Source organism: Trichoderma camerunense (genome assembly GCF_050948025.1).
Source record: "Trichoderma camerunense strain CBS 138272 chromosome Unknown V8C40scaffold_3, whole genome shotgun sequence".
In the NCBI taxonomy this organism is placed as follows: domain Eukaryota; kingdom Fungi; phylum Ascomycota; class Sordariomycetes; order Hypocreales; family Hypocreaceae; genus Trichoderma; species Trichoderma camerunense.
In genome coordinates, this window is record NW_028145367.1 from 1,951,180 (window position 1) to 1,970,920 (window position 19,741).

The following is a 19,741-nucleotide window of genomic DNA, read 5'->3' on the forward strand; positions in this document are numbered from 1 at the left end:
TATCTGACATGCTGAGAAATGATTATTCAGATTATTGAAAGTCATTTCATAACCAGGTAATAATGAAGACGTATAATTAAGCTCAAGCTACTTGCTTCTATATCTCCGAGATCTATCGTGGGTTGCTCATGGCCCTGGTGCTTATAGCGGAGCTGCTCCATGTCCCGAATAGGTAGGGCAATGTTTGCGCCACAGTTACATGTAGTCAAATCAGTCGATGTGCGTGCACCGCCACAGCGCCAAGCACCTCCTTGATCTCCAAGATGTTTTGCAACAGGCAGGTGGGATCAATTGAAACGTAAACCTTTGTCGGCCATTCTCAGTATTATTCGATTATTCTTCAGATGCAGGTCATCTGAAGCCGGTTTGCTTGGCATATTTCAGTCTTTTTTCTTTCGTTTCTCATTCATTGTTCTTACCACCTGTTCTGTAATCGAGCTTCCGTTTCTCTATATCTGGCCAAACATGGCGCGCCAAAAGAAAGCAGCTCAGGACAATGCCGCGGATACATCCATGGGATTCACGCCGGAGAGGTTTGAGCGGGAGCTGAAGGATCTGGCATCCAAGGCCAAGAATGACACGTGGAGCAACCGCGTGCTTGGCCAGGTGGTGCTCTACGTCAAGACGCTGGTGCTGCTGACCCTGCTGGGTGTATACTCGAATGCATCGCAGCTTGCGCTGTCGCCCGTCTATGGATCTATCCCTGCGGCAGCATGGCATTCCAAGGCATTGATGGCCGGATGCTTCATCGGCTGGGCGGGTAACCTTGCGTTTCGCCAGGTGCTCCCCATATCGACGGAGAAACTTCTGCCTTTGGTGGCGCTTTATGTGCCTGTGATGCAGTGCTTCTTGTATCGATTTAGTCAGACTTTGGGGGCTAATTATGGACCTCTTGTTACTGAAGGAGTCACTTTGGTCCCTATGGCGATTCTAACGGCTGCTTCTGTTGCAGACAACTTGGAGGCCGTGGATATGAGCTCGATGCCCAAGGTCCTAGGAGAGGCTTTCCCTGGCGTTGGATCTTGGGGAACGTTCAAGCTGATAGAGCATATTGCTGAGAAGCTCCTGCAAAAGCACGTCGGGAAAGTGTTCTGGTACACGAGGATGGGCTTGGAGATCCTTCTGGCTGGGTCGTACACGGTGTTTGCGCCCTCCAAGTATCTAGCCCTTGCAATCCCGGCATTGGTACATACGGCCATGTTCAATCCTCACGTGGATACACCAACTGCAATGGCGTTGTTGAATACCACCATGTTGGCTGATAACTGGATGATTTTGGACAGGCGGGAGTCTGTTACAGGATACATATCGGTGGTTGAGCAGACGCGGAGCAAGATGCGAGTTTTGCGAGCTGACCATAGCCTTCTGGGAGGCGATTGGACGGAGTGGCGTGGCAATCAAGTAACGGAGCCCATCTACGCCATCTTTGTTATGCTAGAAGCAGTGCGTCTAGTTGAGAGAGAGGTGCCGGTTGCGGATGCTGATGCTAAGGCACTGGTCATGTAAGTGCCGCTTCACCTGCCCATCTTATCTATCTCCTGGTTTTGAGGTTCACTCACTGAGACTTACATTCATGGTTAGTGGTATGGGTATTGGTACTGCGCCGTCTGCACTCGTGTCTCATGGAATTGAGACCACCGTTGTGGAGATTGACCCTGTTGTCTACGAATTTGCTCAAAAGTATTTCCAGCTCAGAGAGAACCAGCCGGCAGTTATCGAAGATGCGGTCAAGTATACCAACAGGGCCGCCAACGAAACCAAGGATGTCTATGACTACATTGTTCATGATGTTTTTACGGGAGGTGTAGAGCCTGTTGATTTATTCACATTTGAATTCTTCCAGAACCTCTACACTCTGCTGAAGCCCGATGGAGTTATTGCTATTGTACGTATCTTTTGATGTATCCTTCACGAACACATGAGTTGGCTAATCCAGATAATAGAATTACGCGGGCGATCTAAGGTCGCCAACTCCCAAAGCCATCGTGCGGACCATACTGCAAAACTTTGCAACCTGTCGTATCTTTCGGGAGAATCTGCCTGACGACAAAGCTATTGCTGAGACGGGTTCGGACTTTACGAACATGGTCATCTTTTGTCGGAAAGCCACAGGAACGCTGACGTTTCGTAACCCGGTGAAAGAAGATTATCTTAACAGTCCTTCCAGGCAGAATTTCTTAACACCTCAGAATGAAGTTTTGCCCGAAGATGTGTTCTCCAATGGCAAAGATGAGGAGGGCTTCCTGTTCAGAAACGGGACAGACAAGGTCAAGGAAGGACAGTACGCCAACGCAGCTGGTCACTGGGTGGTCATGAGGAGCGGCCTTCCGGCTACCTTTTGGGAAAGGTGGTAGATATGAGTTTCATTGTTGAATATTCCGCTGTAAACATTTGTTCTCTTTGCATCTCTGTTAAAATTCCCCATCTTGCAATCTCAATACCTCGCATGTAATATAGACATAAAATTCCAGCAAACTCCGAGCCCGTTGTTGATCTATTTCTTAATAGCCGAAAGCACATACTCTTTATTCTCATTGTTATAGTCCTTGATAAAATCAGTTACATTAGCCGGAACCTCGACCTTGTTGTAAGTGGTCGGCACTGGCTCCCCAAGGCTGGAGAAGACAGGCACCACGCCCGTCCAGACGGAACTCTGGGCCTCCTCGTTCTGCAGGTCGTGCTTGTCGTCGGAGACGCCGCCGTCGCGGAATTTGGCGCTGCCAGAGGTGATTTTGACTTTGAGGATGCTGGTGCTCTGCATCTCGGCCTTTGTGGGGGGCTGGCGGGAGGTCTTCCAGCGGTCGGGGACGACGCCGTTTGTGATGAGTTCCATGGCGTAGGTCTTTTCGGCGTCGTCTTCGACGAGGGTGGCGTAGCCGAAGAGGACGACGGAGCGATAGTTGTAGGAGTGGTTGAAGGCGGAGGTGGCGAGGATGAGGGCGTCGACGTGGGAGGCTGCGATGCAGACGGGGAGGCCTTGCTGCTGCTCATCACCCTCGGACTTGTCCTTGTTGGTAGCACGAGCGACATTCATCATACGTGACGAGACGTAGCCGTGGAGGTAGAGGTCCAATGGGTCGCCGAGGTCCGCGCTGGGGCGGTCGAAGGAGCCCATGTGGCCGATCATGGGGAGGGTGGCGGGGAAGGGGGAGTCTGGGGGGTTGAAGGAGACGTCGAGGAGCTGGGAGGAGTTGATGAGGTTGTGGATGGTCTCGAGGGCGTAGATTGCGCGCTCGTTGTGGCGGCGGACGGTGTTGTCCTTTGTTTTGGGGTATTCCAGCGTGTGGCGGCCCATGTTGTGTGGTGATGTGTGATGTGTGATGTTTGTTTGTGGTCGTGTAAGTCGAGCTGCTGAAGATGAGGTTGTCTATCTGTGTTACTGGCTGATGACTTATAAGGGCGAGAAGGTAAGGCACTATAGCAGTGAGGGGGCTTATATATTAGATAGACAAGGTACTATCTTTAATATCATGACATGTGAGTCAAAGAGGTGAACAAGGCAAGCGTGACTCCTTTGCGAGGAGCATCAGGATTCACAACATGAATCTTATTGCCCTAAAACGGCAATGTGGGCTCCGTATACTCGTAGATGCAAGGCGGATGCAAAACCCGCCTCCGGGTCCGGAATTTGTCTGATTACTTACTAGACGACGTCAATTGGTTGACGTTGACCTTTCTTCGATCGGGTAGCGGCGGGACGGCTTCTATCTGCTTTAGTTGGGTATGCACGTCAAGATGCGATGTGGGCGGAATTGCCTTTTGAAGGGAAGTGTGGGGGGGAGTGGTAGTTTGATAACAACTAAGAGGAATACGAAATGTATACGGACTAGATATAGTATAAGAGGATGTAGGGAATGTTACATGCGGGTTGAGGCACTCTTGCATCTTGCATTGGGAGAGGAGAGAGACACCGGGCCGGCGTGGGGTAACCGGCCCGGCCTGAGCTGGATTGGTCGACGAGTTTGTCTACATGTAATAGTGTTGATTGGAATGTGCAAGTTGTCTAAGTGAATGCGATTTGTGGCGGGTAAAAGATTAGACGAGACTTTACCGTGTAACACTATTGTTGTTTTAGCTAATAATTGGAGGAGGAAGGAAGGCCACTACTGCTGAGAGGAGTTAGAGGATTCGTTAATCAGATGCCTGCTTTAAGGGCGTTGCTTGCTGTCGGGCATCAATTCGGAGGAGGCGGCTGGTGGATTGACTGGAGGGATCGAGATTGGATTTGGGTCTGTGGGAAGAGTCTGGACTTTTGGATGATGGGTAATGACGATGTATTGAGATGGGCTTGGATTAATAATATGATGAAGCGGCTGGTTGCTGAGATGATTGTGATATGCTTGGTTCCGATGGTGTTTAAGATGTCCATATCCATGACGGCTGATTATATAGTGCATCGGTCTACCGTGGAATTTTGAGGGTTGCTCATTTACTCTTGATGTTGACAGCATCATAAATGAGTAAGTGCATATCACGATGAAAATATATCATAATCCTCCAGAGCTGTGTCGTGTTGAAGCTACGGTCGTTCCGTTTCTATCGTTCATATGATAACCTACCCGCTACTTCTGCACATTAACGCACGGGACTCCAGCAATGTGTAGATCCAAGGCGCAAATCCTCAGCTGCGGGACGAACATCCGAATTCTTTGACCAAAGAAACAACCTTACCTAAATGTACACTGAGTTCCCAGTCGTTTGCTGTCTGTGGCGGTGCTACAGTATGTATAAGCCCTGTGGCTGCTTGCCTCCAATTGCCCCCAACGATCAGGGTACAGGGGGGCTTACTTCTAGGAAGTTGCAAAAACCTTCATTTATCCCCCCGTCTTCCGACCTTTGCCATTCATTTCCTAGCCGAGCGGCGCATTATGTGCTTAATCTCGTGTTATCTAAGCTAGGTCCGGACTACGCTGCAGATCTCCGTGCATTGAGATCTAATCTTGGTGCTCCACCGCCACTGCTAAAAAGCGCCTCCATCGTGGAGCCTCTGCATCAACAGCGTTAATCGAAACACCAGAAGACAGAATCCAGAAGATTAAGACGAAAAAGAATCACAAATGCAACAAAACTTTCTTTCTTCGTGCTCGCCCTGTCCTCGCTTCGGGGCCCGTCATGTGCCAGCAGCCGCTTGCTTGCCCCGTCGTTTCGTTTTGCCCGCTAGAACAAGGCCTGCGTCTCGTAACATCGTGACCCCATGCGCGTCTCCCGACGTTGGAGGTTTCAAGTGAAACGGCACCACCCCCGGAGCCTCCCCTTCTTAGCCCAATCCAGCTTCTGCGTCTTCTGAGTCCGACCGCTGCCGTGTGTCAAGTTTGATGTCTGCGCTTCTTGGCAGCTCGAAGTGTGAAGGAGAAAAAATTGCCTGTACGAGTACGGAGTAGCTTTTGCAGAACCGGCCATGGCGTCGCATCTTGTCGAGCCCCCCAGCCCAAGTCTCCACGGATCCGCCCCAGAATTCGAGATACCGTAGTCGTTTGTATGGCGCCTCGTTTTGGGCTTCTTTCTCTTCTCTTTCTTTTTTCTCAACTCACGCTTTTCTCTGCTGCGCTGGAGATTTTCGCGTCTCATTGGAGTTTGTGAGGAGTTGTCGGACCTTCGCTATGGTTTAGTTCTGTTCTTGTGTTGATACCTTTCTTTTTCTCTTCGCTTCTTTCCACCCCCTTTCTCTCTTTAAGACGTTCCTCGTAAGCCCATTGACTGGGTCTTCTGCTTCATTTTCGACCGTTAATTTCAACTACCATCTGGTGCCGCTGCAATGGCCGGCTCCAGCAGCGCCCCGGCTTTGGTCGCGACTTTCGTTTTGTTCGTCACCCCGATGTTGGATCCGACTTGCGAGGACGGGGAGGAACCGCCATGTGCTAACATATAGAACTTGCGAAATTCAGTGGTCTTGTTGTTCTAGCCGCCTCCGCGGCCATATTTTTCTTTGTCAAAGCCAGTAAATCGCCTCTTATTCGAGACGAGCTGAGGCTGGCCCTCTCATTCTTCCTGGCGGCTTCGGCACTCTGGGGAATCCTCGATTTCGCTACCACGCTCGTCCACGAAAACTCTGCCTCAGCATGTCAGACCGTCATCTCGTTTGCCGCTGTTTTCGATCAAGTCGCTCGCGTTTCGGTGGAACAGTTCTTGCTATGGGCAGTTAATGGCGGTATCAAGGTCACCAAGTTGTCGCTTGCTATGCAGGGAGCTCTTCTCGTGAGATTTATTCTTGGCGCCATTTTCGTGGGAGTTCAACGCCCTCAGTTTGAGCCTGTGTGTGTCGCCAGAAACCTGATTCTCCCTATCGGTGTCATCGTCATGGTGACTGATGTTGCCATGGTTGCGGCTCTCTCAACCAAGGTTGTTCTCGCAAAGAAGAGCAACGCCCTCAGGCCAGAGCTGTCTAAGACTAACGCCTTGATCTTTGTTACTGCCGGACTTGGCATCTGGACTGGAGTGAGTGATTTTGATACTAGGGTTGCTAAGAAAAAAAGGGCTAACTGTAGCAACTATAGTTGAGTATTCCTCTTTTCCTCGGACTCAAGTCATCTGGCTTCGCTGTCCGAACAATTATGCCTGCTATTGGGCTTTTAATTCTAATTGGTATGTGACAACGATCCATGCCTCAAGCATCTATACTCACATTCAAATAGGCGTTGTTGCCCTTTCCATGAAGAATTTCGTGTCTTCGCCATCGGCTTCTACTCTACAGATTCAGAAAACCGTGTCATTCGAGTCCACAACACATATCGAGGAACCAACACGAGGCTTCCAGGCCCAGGCTTTCCCCCCGCAGAATGTTACCACAAGAGTGGCCGGTGTTCTGCCTCTTATCAGCCAGCCAGAAACCGGCCAAGCTACCAGGGGTATGGGTGGGCTTCCTGTTGAGGGTGAGTTGTTCCCCCCTATGCGAGCCCAGGTTGCAGCTCCCAGAGTGCACCACAAGAAGCAGATGTCAGATAAGGCTTTCAATGGAGGCAAAGTTGTCATCTCGAAACCGATTGTGCCTGCAGGCACCGAGCCTAACACCTTCGACCACATTCCGACCATCGACCTGGCTACTGCTGCCATGATGGAGCGAGAGCGCCGCGAGCAGAGACCTCTCCCCTTCGAAAATATTGACGCAGCGCTGGACGGAGCTCTGTCTACCAGAGAAATGATGGACAAAATGCAGACATCTAAGCGGAAACCGGTCCCTCAGTCTACATCCCCGAAGAACAGTCGAAACCTCCTTTCTGTCGAAGAGCCCTCAGTTGCCATGACCTCAGCAGTGCAGCTCTCCCCCGGGATGGAGGAAACAAGGAGACGGTCCCCTCGACAGCCCTATCAAGGCGATGGTCCCTCACCTTCTCCGCCAATGATCCCAGCAAAGGATGAGGCCCGAACGCCCAAATCAGCTCCTCTCCAAGCCGCGACAACAGTGCTGGTACCACCGCCAAGATCTACCAAGAGGCCGCCTCCTATCAAGCCATTGCAGTCAAGAACTACCAAAGATATCAACGCATTACCGGCCGTTTCTCGCTTCAGCGTCAGCACTATGGATCCCATGACTGCACGGATTACGTCGTCAATGTTTAGTCCTCAGGAGCAGAAGTCGGCAAAAGCAGTACCTCTGCCTCGTCAAACACTTCCACCTCCCCCGCCACCCGTCTCTGAGTTCTGGGTAGATCCTCGAACGGCATCTCTACCTCGAAGCAATTCCGTCAAGAACAATATTCGGCCCTCTCGGCGTGCGCCTCTGTCACCCCCGGTGGAAAAAGAAGAAGTGAAAGAGACGAAGACCCCTCTTCAGAGGAGGGCAACAGTGGGACTGCCGCAAAATCCAAGGGCCCGAGCAACTCGGATGTTCACCAACCAACGAAGCAAGTCTGACGGCCAGCAAATCATGTTCTTGAACAATGAAGAGGAGATTGCCACTCTTTTGGTCGTGCCTGCACCAGAAGAGGATGTCGAGTCTCCATCCCGGAAATCTATGATTCATCGGCCGAGACCGATTCCTCGCAAATCTACGGCTTCCGCATCTGAGCTCTTGGGCATTTCCGCGCTCCCCTCTCAGGATGAGTTTACCATCGTCTCGACGCCAAATCTCCCTCTGATCTCCCCTGTGGGTGTCAAGACTCTGTCGCAAAGTTCTTACGGCGCGACATCGACATCGCCTGGATCTCTCACCAGACGCAAGACTGTCAGAAGAACATCCTTCGTTCCCGATTTGCCGGCTGTTCCTGTGGAATACCAGGGACAACAGCCGAAAATTTCGGAAGATGCTGCTCTTGACATGGCCGGGACAAGCGTCTGGACGGTCGTTCCAAATGACCAAGGTTTCCAAATGCCTAGCTCTGACAACAAGACACAACGCGCCCTCTGCGTTTCAAAATTCAGCGTGGACACCTCTTTGACCGCCGAAGAGCCTCGGTCATCTTACAACAGCCGATTGTCAGTCAACACTCAGTCTTCTTATGAGGAAACCATTGGCCGAAACTCGTCAGTTGTATTTGCTACAGATTTCAAGGTCACAGCAATTTCAACAATGGTCAACTCTCTCAGCGAGCGCCCCTTGAAGCACGAGAGTGTCGATTCTGAGTTCTCCATGATGCTGAGAAACGCACCGGTACCGCCGAAAACTGCTCCTATCGAGAACCGAGTCACTGAGGAAGACGACAGGATGGTGGAAGCTCCCTTTGTGCTTGATATGTCTAAATACGAGTCGTCAACGACCTATGAGAGTGAATACCAATCCACTGCTCAACAGATGGTGTCGTGGCACCATCGCGTTGGTGAAGAGCTGCCTTCATTCTCATCTCAGCTCAAGGATAGGAGAAGCCGAAAGCTCTTGGTGCCAAAACCATTGGCCCTGTACAGGCCGGCCAATGTAACTGTCGTGATCGAAGCTGAGCCGTCACCCGTGGAGCCCGACCAGGAGGCTCTCGATAGAATACACGAGCAGCTCAAGAAATTCGACACGGAGAATGGAGACTCTCGTGCTACCATTAGCGAGCAACAGCGCATGACCATTTTGGCCAACCTGGAATCTGAAATGGGTGCTCAGGAGTCTCAGTGGCAGATGCTCAAGGTCGACCTTGGCCCAAGTTCCCCATCGACCATTGTCTCGTCGCCAGGCATCAACTCGCTACGCAGCAGCGTCGACATCAGCAAATTTGAGATGATGCCCATCACCAAGCTCAACGGAAGTGTTGGCGATTTGATCGTGGCACTGAAAGAAGAGGCTGGCCATCGCCTGTCAAAATCTTCAGACCAACTACTCAAGGAAGAAACACCTGAATCTGGAGACGTCAAGTTCAATCGCCAATCCCTCTCAGCGTCTGGGCGAATGAGCCTGATCTCGGTGACCAACCGGTTATCCCAGATCGGTAGCCCTACTCCCCCGGATACTGATGAGTCGGGCGAGGACAGCGATAACGATAGCATGGTGGAAGACAATGGTTCAACCAAGGATCTGTCTACAGCGCTGATGCCAAGAAGCCAAGTATCTGCCGTTACAAGCTTTTTGGCTTTGGATGAGGTTCTCAACAGCTCGACTGAGGATGTCCACAGCAAGCTTGATGTTCCAGTCGAGTTTGAAGACGTTTCTTTGGTTACCCCCAAGGCCCAGACACCCAAGGCTCAAACCCCCAAGGCCCAGCCTCCTGCGGTGCTCCCTCAACCAGAAGAGCCCAAGACCGAGATTGCCAAACCAGCTGAACCTGAAACCATCCGGTTTAGCCTGGCAGACTTGGAACAGCCTGCTCCACGACCGAAGTCAGTCACCCGACGACCTCCTCGACAGAGCAAGCGCATCAGTGCGCTCCCCGACATCGTCGAGAACCCAGAGCCGCTTGCCGGCAAGACTGGCTCTCTTGGCATCTTCCAATTCGCATGGGGTGAGAAGTCAGACTCGGCCAGAGTCCCTCCCCGGATGAATGGCCTTTCCGGCACCATGTCCAGCGGCCGCGGTCGGATGAACCCTCCTCAGTCCATGCTTCTGGGCTCGGTTCAGGAGGCGCAGACCAACTACCCTCCAGTACCCGCTCAGAGCTTCCTTGACGATGATGAAGAAATGGATAACGGCCTTGACAACTACGAAGATGAGGACTACGATGACGGATTTGACGAGAACACGCTCTGGGAGATTGCCAGCTTGCTGGAAAGCGATCTGGATGGCTCCCGTGACGATCTCTTCATGGTTGGCGAGGAGGAGTATTGGGAGGATCAAGTGTCTGTGGCTGACGACATTCCCTCTGCTACATCTCCAGTTGAAGAAGCTTCTGAGAGTGTAAAGGAGGAAGCGTATGATTTCATTCCTGTTACTCTGGCTTCTGAAAGCTCCTCTGACGTTTCTCAAGTGCCTACTCTCTGGACAGGCGACATGAAGGGTCAGACGACAAAGTTCTTGGGCTTGCCGCAGCCCAGTGAGGGAGCATGGGAGTACGTTACTGCTGCTCCTAGGTCCGCACGCACAATTCCTCGGATGATGGAGGAGCCGGCTCAGTTGTCAAGCAGCTCCTTGTGGATGGCTGCTTCAGCTGGAGTTTCTTACACAAGTGGTCTGTGGGCTTCACTCACGGCTCATCGTGGGGAAGAAAAGGAGATTGAGTCTTCCAAAGTCCATTTGAGTGCCGTCAAGTCTCTGGTCTGGTCACCGCCCAGCTCTACAAAGGTCTCTGGCTTGGGCCTGCCCCAGCCCGATACCAGACTTTGGAACGCTTATATTCCCCAAGAGACACGCAACGTCCGCAAGACAACCCAGATGCCCCAGCCTGCGACAATCGCATCAAAATCGCTGTGGGCATCGAAGCCTGCTGTGAAGCCTAGCATGTCGAATGGAGTGTGGTCTCCAGTGAACAAAATCGAGGCCAAGCTTCCAACAGTTGCTGTTACTGCACTGTGGTTGCCTCTCTCTTTCGCCAATGGCACCACGGTGGGACTTCCACAGCCAGATGCTGGTGTATGGAACTCCTACATCACACCAGCGGCTCGCACTGTTTACAGAGCATCTCGGATGCCTCAGCCTGCAGTAGTTGCCTCGACATCTCTGTGGAAAGCCAAGTCTATCATCAAAGCCAGTACATCAACTGGTGTATGGAGCCCGGCACCCAAGGAGACTACAGTGGAGGAAACAACACTTGCCACCTTGGCTATCGTTCCGTCATTGTGGTCACCAATTTCCGCCACTCGCAACGGTGCGTTGGGACTTCCACAGCCAGATATCCAGGCGTGGAATGCATACATTCAACCTGAAAGCCGCGTCGCTCGCCGAACCCCTCGGAAGGAGCAGCAGCTTGAGACTCAAAGCGCTGTGATGTGGTCCGCTGAGCCCCTGAGGACCATTGAGTTGGTCTCTACAAAGCTGTGGAGTTTGAAGAAGACGACTTTGCTTTGGGCGCCTACTCCCTTTAAGGGTGCTAACATTGGTCTCCCGCAGCCTGATGTCAAGACTTGGAACACTTACATTGTTCTGCCAGCTCGTTCGGTTCGCCACAAGGCGGATGATTTCAAATACGAGACCATCGAGAGCACCTCATTGTGGCAGCCTTCACCAGCTGTTGTTCCTTACTCGGGAGGCGTATGGAAGGCAAAATCGCTACCCGTCGAGTCAGCTCATGAATCTCGCTCCGACTCTGCTTTGAAGATGGTAAAGGATCTTCTGTGGTCTGCATCATCTACAAGGACGCCTTCCGTCGGGCTGCCGCAGCCGGATGCCATGATCTGGAGCATGTATCTCCTCCCAGCAAGCCGTAGCCATCGAAGTGCTTATGTGCCCAGGCCCGTCATGATCACCAGCACATCTCTGTGGGCACCTGCGTTGTTCACCGAGTCTCTCTCTGGTGGAGTGTGGAAGCCAAAGTCATTATTCTCCAAGATTCAAGTAGCAGAGCCATCTCAGGTGCCTCACATTGAGCCTGCCGTAGCGGTGGTTAGGGATTTACTGTGGTCTTCATCTCCTGCAAAGATGATTTCTCTGGGCTTGCCACAGCCAGATGCCAAGTTTTGGACCGCTTACCTTGTTCCAGCTGGCCGTAGTCATCGAAGTGCGTATGTTCCTAGAGTTATTACCATCTCAAGCGCATCCTTGTGGTCGCCCGTGTCCAACATTGAGACTCAATCGGATGGCGTATGGAAGCCCAAGTCAAAGGTGTCAGCTACTCAAAAGATCAAGGCGGCCAAGAAGTCCGTCAAGACCAACAAGGGCTCACTATGGACTCTGCCCCTCGCCACAAAGGCTTCAATCGGCCTACCTCAGCCAGACTCCAAGGCATGGGACTCATACATTCCGCCAATGACCCTCTCTACTTTCCGCAGAATCTTGACCTCGGAGCTTGCTTCAATCGAAAGCCAATCGCTCTGGTCTCTCCCGCCAATCAAGGAGGCTGCCTCTGGCTATCTTTGGCGCCCGAGCAAGACGCAAGCTGAAAAGAAGCGCCCAACCGTTCAAACTGCATTCGCAATTCGCTCAGAGGCAACGCCCAGCCCGGCCGTATCTTCGGCCGCAGCCGAGAGCCCTGTCCCAGCCATTGCCGCACGTGCAGCCGGCGTCCGTACTTCCACGCCCGTCCTAATGACGCAAGAACAGTGGAAGTTGGCCTTTAAGAGAATCTCTCAAGACGTGCAAAAGGACTCTTCCGCGGCAGCAGCTCCGTCGTCGTCGAATCATGCCTCCAGGCCTCGTCCCACTAGATTGAATCGCTCACAGTCCGTCAAGAGCCGCCCAGTCTTCGATCCCTCCGTCATGGCACTCATCTCCGAGCTGCCTTCTCCCCGCCAGGGCCACCAGGGCCTCGGGCGATCAAAGAGCATCTCCTTCTTGCCGCCCAGCCGCAAGTAGGTTTCTTCTTCTTTCTCACGGCCCTTCGGCCAGCGCTTCCCAATGCGGAGCCCTTTCTCAGCCAGCCACGTCCTCTCTGATCTAAGCTTCCTTTGGAACTCCTCCCGCCATCCCACAACCCTCTGATTGTGGCTTTTTTCCATGTGGCAAGGGGGTCCTTGATAGCGACGAACCGCGCTGACGTGCATTTCGTCTTGATTTGGAGAAGAGCTATCCTCTACCCCGGTCACTGATGAACCATGCTGGGCTGGAGGATTGATCAGCGTCGTTGGATATTACATTCTCCACTGGGTTTCAGGGCTGAACAGGGGAGAGAGCAATTAGATGCGGGAATTTGGGCCGGGGGGGAGGGGGAGATCCAGTCCTAATACGGTGTTATCAATCGAGATGAAAAAGAGCAGGGTTTCTGATATGGGGGGAAAACAAAATAAGACAATGCTACTCTATGAGTAGGTTGAAGTGTGTAGTTTACGTTGTGGTGAGGAGGGGATATACCCTTATGTTGGATGGATGATAGGAGTTTTTCTTTTTCTTTTATGTAGTTGTTGTGATGGAGATTGGAGGATGGTAATGTGGTGGAAGCAGTTCGTACAAAGTATATATTTCTGTAACAATCAATACAACTCAGGTATCAGCATCTATCAGTATCCTAACCCACCAAACCATACCCCTTATCGTAGCCACAAATCCTGTAATAGAGAAGAAAAAGGTCCAGTCCGGTGTAAAAGAAATCCAGTCCGGTGTAAAGAGAAAAGGGTTCAAAAGTATATACTAGAAGTCAAGCAAGAAAAACCACATCAAACACAAATCGAACAATTCACTCGCTCTCAATCACAAACAGACAAACAAATCACCCTTCACACAGAACAATCAGCAAGGAAGCAAAACATTTCATGCACCAAGTCATTGTTCATGTCATGGCCATTCAGAGCTCTCTATCCATGCGCACCTCGTTAAGCTAAAAAGAACCTTTCAAAAAAGGCGGGGGAGAAGAGAAAAATCGCGGGATGGGATAATAAGAAAAGATAAACCACCAGATACGCGCAAGGTGTATTTGCGCCGATGCTTACAGAAAAAATGTTTCAAACACCAGACCCAATGCTTTCGTTTGCCGACCACTGTGTATATCCTGTTGTATTTCCGATCCGACAAGTCCCTCCCCCTTCCTTTTGATTTGTTTTTTTCAGTGTTACCACTTTAAGCTTGTTTCGCCTTTTTGCTTTGTTTTTTTGTCGTTGAAATTTTTTTGGTGATTTTGATTAGGCGTCGAGGGCATGTTTTCTTGTTGCTTCGCGAGCAAAAGTGCTGCTGATGATGCCATCGTTGTCATTAAGGGGGATGAGCTTCTGTATCGGCTTGCTCCATCCCCTCTGTGTGTCGGAGCTCGTTGATTAGACTCGTTAATAGTTCGATTTTTGTTGTTTTTGGCATAAGGGGTATAAAGAGGAGATGAGAAAAGAGATAGTAGCCTTTTGAGCTACCCCTACCCCTTCTCTCACCCTCTCTACCCACAAGTTCATTATTTTCTCGTAGCTCGTTGGCCTGTCAAATGAGACATGGCCAACAACTCATACAAAAAAGGTCATGAAAGACAAAGGAAAACCACTTCACATCTCCTTGACAGCTTTGGGAAGCTGTCACATTGCCCTACTTGCTGTTATAAAAACAGGTGGGCTATATGTCAATGTGTCCTAACCGGACTAATATTATACGCAGTGGATTATCGTATATTTCCTTTCATAAGGAATCGCAGATCGGTTGCGTATTGAATGGGGAAGCGTGAGCAGGATGCGATCGGACTGCCTTGTCGTTGCTGCGAATTCCCGGCGGAGCAGGACTATGCAGCAAAACGGAAGACGTTTGGTAGGCTTCATCGATCGCACTGATCTAAGTTGAGAAGGGGGTTCATCGAATTGGTAAGCGTGTTAGGCATTATCATGGAGCATTAATCGAATAAATGGTAACCCGAAACCGTCGCTATGCAAATAGAACAAACACGGAAGATCATTTTGCTGTACAGAAAATTCCATCAGGCGGCGAAGATGGAAGAAAAGAGTTGGATGCGATGCAGACCATGAACCATCTGCACCAGAACAGTAATAGACTAGCTGGCAATCACTGTCTGTATGCGTCTATTCATTGGTGAAGATGAGGATGAGTTGTCTGGTGACGATGAATCCAGCAAGGTAGAAAGGTTGCCACGATGCCGGATGGTACGACGAGACTGGCTTGAGCCTGGGTCATCAAACATTCGCGTGAAAGCAGGACTAGAATCGGGATCGCGTTCGCGTTTTGGAGTTCCAGCAGGGCTCTGCGTTATTTGTTCAGCCCGACGAACAACATCTGATAAGGAATCACGAAGCTCCCCAGCTCTCTTCACCAGGACTCTCAGGCTGTTTGTGTCAAAATGCATTTTGGTATCCGAATGGGGTTGCGTTTCCTGGTTGGGGGCAGAGCGATGCATTGCCTCCATGACCGAGCGAGCGCCGTTGGCGGCTTCTTGCTGCTTATCGGCTCGCAATTCGGGTGTCCGAGTGAGACTAGGGCGTTCTGAAGGCAGGTTATCGTCCACCAATGGCCAATTTCCACCAAAGATGTCGTCGTCGGGAGAAAAGACAGATCGTCGTTTCGGGGATTGACGCTCACGAACCACAGCCGTCTTTGACATGGGCTCCTTGATATCCCAAGCCATATCCAGCTTGGTGAATGAGAGATCAGCGAAAATATCTTCTTCATCATCAGAGAACCCATCATTGTTGTCGAATTCATCCATTGTATCGGTAGAATCGCCATCGATTTCTCCATCTACTGACTCCTCCTCATCAGGCGAGGCGAGTGCAATGACGCCCTCAGCCTCCTTCCACAAAGTCTTCTGAGGGCCATCGAGCATGTCCATATCGCGCCCATGGCGGCACAGTCGCTTGAGGTCGTTGACGAGTAAAGAAAGTTCGCGGATTTGTCCTGAATGCGCCTTCACACTGGGCTGCGAAGCCTGGATAGATTCAGGCACCGAGAACAGCTTGCCGTCTGCTGGGCCATCGTTCTCATTGGCGTTGCCACCAAACTCAAAATCTTCGTCCCAATCCTCAGAGACTCCTTTTGAGCCCAGCCCCCAGGTGCCGTACTTGGCACCGTTGGAAGGTTTAGCCTCGTCTAGGGCGTGCGAGAGAGGAACGCTTTGGCTTCGAATGTGTGCGGGGACAGGATTGCGAATAACGGAACGTCCGCCCCTGGCGTCGAGCTCCTGCTTTTCGTAAGACGTCTTGGGACGCAGGGGAACACCGCCCACGTTGCTCTTTTCGTGAAAGGAAGTCTCACTCCAGTCAAACAAGTTGGTCAAGCGCCTGTCATCCTGATCCATGTCGGACATGTGGTCGAGGCTCAGATTCGCTAGCGCAACTCTGACATTGGGGTTAATGTGTCGAGAGTTGAGCGAGCTGCCTTTGGAAGGGGGTGAGAGTGGATTGAAATGGGCATCGTCGTCATCGCCCCAATCTTCGTCAAAGTCGTCGTCGAGCGAAATGCGACCAAAGTCTTTGGCATAGAGCGAGACGCCGTTCTGCGACGATTCTGAGCTGATGCGAGGCAGGGTGGTGAAGACGTGGCGGCTGGAATATCTTGCCCTGGCACCGACAGATTCGACCCCTGTGGGCATCACCGTATTTTCGTCCTCCTCCATGATGTCTGTGTCACCGCCCCAAGTGTGACCCAAGATTTCCTGTATTGAGAGGCGCTTGGTCCTACCATTATTTCCTGCGGTGCTGGGGGGAGAGTCGTCATAAATAGAGTCCAAGGGTGTCTCGACGGCCCTTGTGCGACTGGAAGCTGCCGTGCGCAGCGAATCAAACACAGTATCACTCCTGTAGTCGGCGTCGTCCTCATCCCCTGACGTGAAGCCGCGGGCGTCGCTCTCAAAGCTTTCGGCGACGGCGAAGCCCTCGTGCAATGGCGACGCTCTTAGCTGCGACATGGCTGCGGAGCTTGTCGAGCTCCCCGAGGGCTGGTGCTGCCGTGCTTGGTGAGAGGCCGCCCCGCCAGGCGATCCTAAGCGTGGGACTTCGATTTGAAAACTCGAGTTTCTAGGAGCGGGGAGAAGTGGGGAGGAATGGCTTCTTTTATGCATTGTTAGCTGAACTTTGGCTGCTGAATCCAGCGTCGGCCCCTGCCGTGCTAAAGAGTTGGGTGGGATGGGCGAATGCGCCGGCGCTTTAGAGTCGAGCTCCACGGCGATTTGCGCGCCGCTATTACTGGGGGCTGACACGTGCCGCCTGTCGCTCACACCATCAGGCTCAGCCCCCCGTTTCGGTCGTCGAAGGCTTCCCGACGTTCTCGAGATCCAATTGCCGACCGGGGGGAAGGGCATAGATTGAGGTCGCGCCGCTTTGCCGGTAGGCGTGCTCTCGGGGGAAATTGAGCGATCGTCCACGTGAACATCTGTCTCATCTCGGACCTGGCTGAGTTCCTGTCGTCGCTCCATGGGTAACGGCGCAATTGAAGGCACTGACGTAGCTGATACCAGCTTGGGCTTGACGAGATGTACCTTTTGACGATCTTGACCCCCAACGGCAATTCGCTTCCCGGACAGGCTCTGTCCACGGACGGAACCCTCTCCCAGACGGCTTGCAAGGTTACCGCCACTGCCTGTGTTCTTTGTGCGCGAATGAAAGAATGATACCCAGCTGATCTTTTTTGGACTTTGGGGTTGCACAGGCGCCAGAAGATGTTCTTGCAGTGACGCTGATTGGTCAAAGGAAAATGCTGGCGACGGCAGACTCGATAAATCTGCACTCTGGCGGAAATGGTGAAGCGTGGCAGATCTCTGGTGGCTCGTTGTTGGCCGGCGCAGGATAGATAGATGCGATTTGGCTCTTGCACGGGTTGGCGTAGGAACGTCTCCGGCCTGGTCTGATGGAGAGCGCTTCACAAGCTTGTTGGGCGACAAAGGGATGGCGGCAGTATTCGGCCTGGATAGAATCGGGGCTGATGAGGTGTACGACTGGGCAATCGAAGGCGAATCTGGCCCAACGCTCGACCTCGACCTCACACTTCCCTGGCGCGATAACGGACGGCGACGGATCGAGAGTCTCCTAATCCAAGATCCGTTCGACGAGACGGAATCCCTAGGCCCCTCTGGCGTCGGTGATGCTGAAGCTTCCCGCATCAACGACGACCGTCTGTCAGGGATTGACCTGGGCGATGCAACCGGTTGATGCGATGGCCTCTGGTAGCGCGAGAGCGGAGGGCGAGACACGGTGATGGGGCTGGATACTGCGTTCTGCTGCGGGTACTCGGCCTCTATTAAAGGCGCATCGAACTCGGCTTCGTATCGTAGGGGAGACAAGGCACCAACTGAGGCAGTCACCGGCAGTTCGCGATCAAACGAGATTTCTTTTCTCAGCTGACTCTGCCGCTTCTTCGGGGGAGCTGACTCGACACGCTGGCCAAATACCAAGCCGCTGGCCGCTGCAGCAATGGCAGTGCCGGTCCCAATGAGCTACAGTAAAAACGTATTGTTAGATCAGATCCCAAGCAGCATTTGCAGCAATATCAAGATGTTCAAAAATGCTCATGTTCCCGCACCATTTCCTTCCTGCAGCGTGGAGCGGCGCAATCGCTGCCTTGCCGGACGGTTGGGCTGACTTGCGCCGTTTGAGAGGGCAGCAAATGGAACTTACACTGGGGACCGTCTGCATGGTTACTGGCGAGGCGACCACCCTCGAATTGGACAGACGAGCCGGCAGAGCTGAGCAGAGCTGAGCAGCAGGCGCATCGTCAAGTCAATGGGACAGCTTGGGCGCTGTTTGGAGAGGGCGAGTCTCCCTGGGCCGCAGGAGAAGTGTCGAGTCGTCGGGATGTTTTTCCGTTGCAAACGTTGGGTCGGGTTTTCCCTTGACTGGAACTAGAACTGGAACTGCGACTGGAACTCGAGACGCGTGCCGCCGGAAAAAATAAGGCGGTTGTTTTGGGACTGCGAGCCCACCAGCCCGGGGGGGGATGCAGAGGGTAGATAACAGACAAAAGGCCAGGGAGAGGGGGAGAAGGGAGAAGGGGGAAACGAAATGAGTGAGAGGTGGAAAACGAGAGGAAGGGGACAGGAAATGAGGAAGCTATTTCCTGCCTTACGGTCCCTGCTTTGCGGGCAGTTGAGAGGTGAGGTGAGCGAACGAGCGGGAGGATGGGATTAATGACTGGGGATTAATGGGAAGAGAGAGCACAGAGCATGAGCATGAGCATGGGACAGCCAGCCAGCCCAGTGACACACATTGAATTCGACCAGACTCAACTGTAAACAGGCACAGGCGCCTGTTTGATTGACGCTGCAGTGCTACATGTACCGTCTGGAGACTGCAATCTTAGCGGCTCGATCAATGGGCTAATTACAGCAGCGGAGCCCCGGCGCTGATGCTCGGGGCGCTGGAGCTTAGGCTTTTAGGGAGGTACCAGCCCAGACATGTACAAAGTTCAATTCGGTTGGCGCGAAACACGACCGCTGGTGGGCGGCTGAGACCAGCTGGACCCCCGCTGAAACGGGCTGTCGTGGGTACAGGTACGTACCGCCTCCCGTTTTGAACGGGGGCCCCCCCTTGAAGGCTTGAAGGGAAACGATGGCGCTTGTGACAGCCCAGGACTGTGGCCGGTTGCCAGGAATTGGCTCACAGCCACTCCGTCCCGTTGCTGATGCTAATCACGACTGTTATCTCCCAATGTGGCAGAACAGCCACTCGGTCTACACCGAGCAAAAACGGAGCAGCAATTTCGGAGCCGGGGCATTGAAGAAGCGGCCCCCCAGGGCTGATGTTGTGCTGTCGCTCACTACCAGGTATCTCACTCACATGCACAGACGGTCAGTAATCGGATCCCAGGGCGGGCAGCAGCAACAACAACAACAACAAATCCTGCAGGCTCCCCAGCAGCTCCGTAAACAACGAGCCCGGACTAAGT

At 52.4% G+C, this 19,741-nt stretch overlaps 4 protein-coding genes across 4 annotated transcripts; 2 read left to right on the forward strand and 2 right to left on the reverse strand.

Annotated features, from left to right (window-relative positions):
* Positions 1-297: 297 nt before the first annotated feature.
* Positions 298-2,518, forward strand: V8C40DRAFT_236418 (S-adenosyl-L-methionine-dependent methyltransferase). Its single transcript, XM_083214041.1, has 3 exons — positions 298-1,502; positions 1,582-1,885; positions 1,944-2,518. The coding sequence occupies exons 1-3, from the start codon at positions 466-468 to the stop codon at positions 2,352-2,354; spliced, it is 1,752 nt and encodes a 583-aa protein (XP_083077287.1). The 5' UTR covers positions 298-465; the 3' UTR covers positions 2,355-2,518.
* On the reverse strand, positions 2,348-3,883 carry V8C40DRAFT_236419 (pyridoxamine 5'-phosphate oxidase family protein). The gene is made up of 3 exons (XM_083214042.1): positions 3,757-3,883; positions 3,645-3,704; positions 2,348-3,367 (listed from the first exon to the last, which is right to left on the reverse strand). Exon 3 carries the CDS (start codon positions 3,293-3,295, stop codon positions 2,495-2,497), a length of 801 nt encoding a protein of 266 aa, XP_083077288.1. The 5' UTR covers positions 3,296-3,367; positions 3,645-3,704; positions 3,757-3,883; the 3' UTR covers positions 2,348-2,494.
* A 1,872-nt stretch (positions 3,884-5,755) lies between these two features.
* On the forward strand, positions 5,756-12,799 carry V8C40DRAFT_262771 (uncharacterized protein; the record flags this gene model as incomplete). Its single annotated transcript, XM_083219391.1, has 4 exons — positions 5,756-5,802; positions 5,886-6,435; positions 6,495-6,582; positions 6,633-12,799. The coding sequence occupies 4 exons, from the start codon at positions 5,756-5,758 to the stop codon at positions 12,797-12,799; spliced, it is 6,852 nt and encodes a 2,283-aa protein (XP_083077289.1).
* A 1,530-nt stretch (positions 12,800-14,329) lies between these two features.
* On the reverse strand, positions 14,330-18,705 carry V8C40DRAFT_148594 (uncharacterized protein). The gene is made up of 2 exons (XM_083211277.1): positions 18,475-18,705; positions 14,330-18,293 (listed from the first exon to the last, which is right to left on the reverse strand). Exons 1-2 carry the CDS (start codon positions 18,490-18,492, stop codon positions 14,904-14,906), a joined length of 3,408 nt encoding a protein of 1,135 aa, XP_083077290.1. The 5' UTR covers positions 18,493-18,705; the 3' UTR covers positions 14,330-14,903.
* Positions 18,706-19,741: the final 1,036 nt, after the last annotated feature.

Coding starts and splice junctions, on each gene's coding strand:
- V8C40DRAFT_236418 (XM_083214041.1), top strand. CDS start 466: ATGGCGCGCCAAAAGAAAGCAGCTCAGGACAATGCCGCGGATACATCC. Junction 1,503..1,581: donor GATGCTAAGGCACTGGTCAT/GTAAGTGCCGCT, acceptor ATTCATGGTTAG/TGGTATGGGTATTGGTACTG. Junction 1,886..1,943: donor CCGATGGAGTTATTGCTATT/GTACGTATCTTT, acceptor TCCAGATAATAG/AATTACGCGGGCGATCTAAG.
- V8C40DRAFT_236419 (XM_083214042.1), bottom strand. CDS start 3,295: ATGGGCCGCCACACGCTGGAATACCCCAAAACAAAGGACAACACCGTC.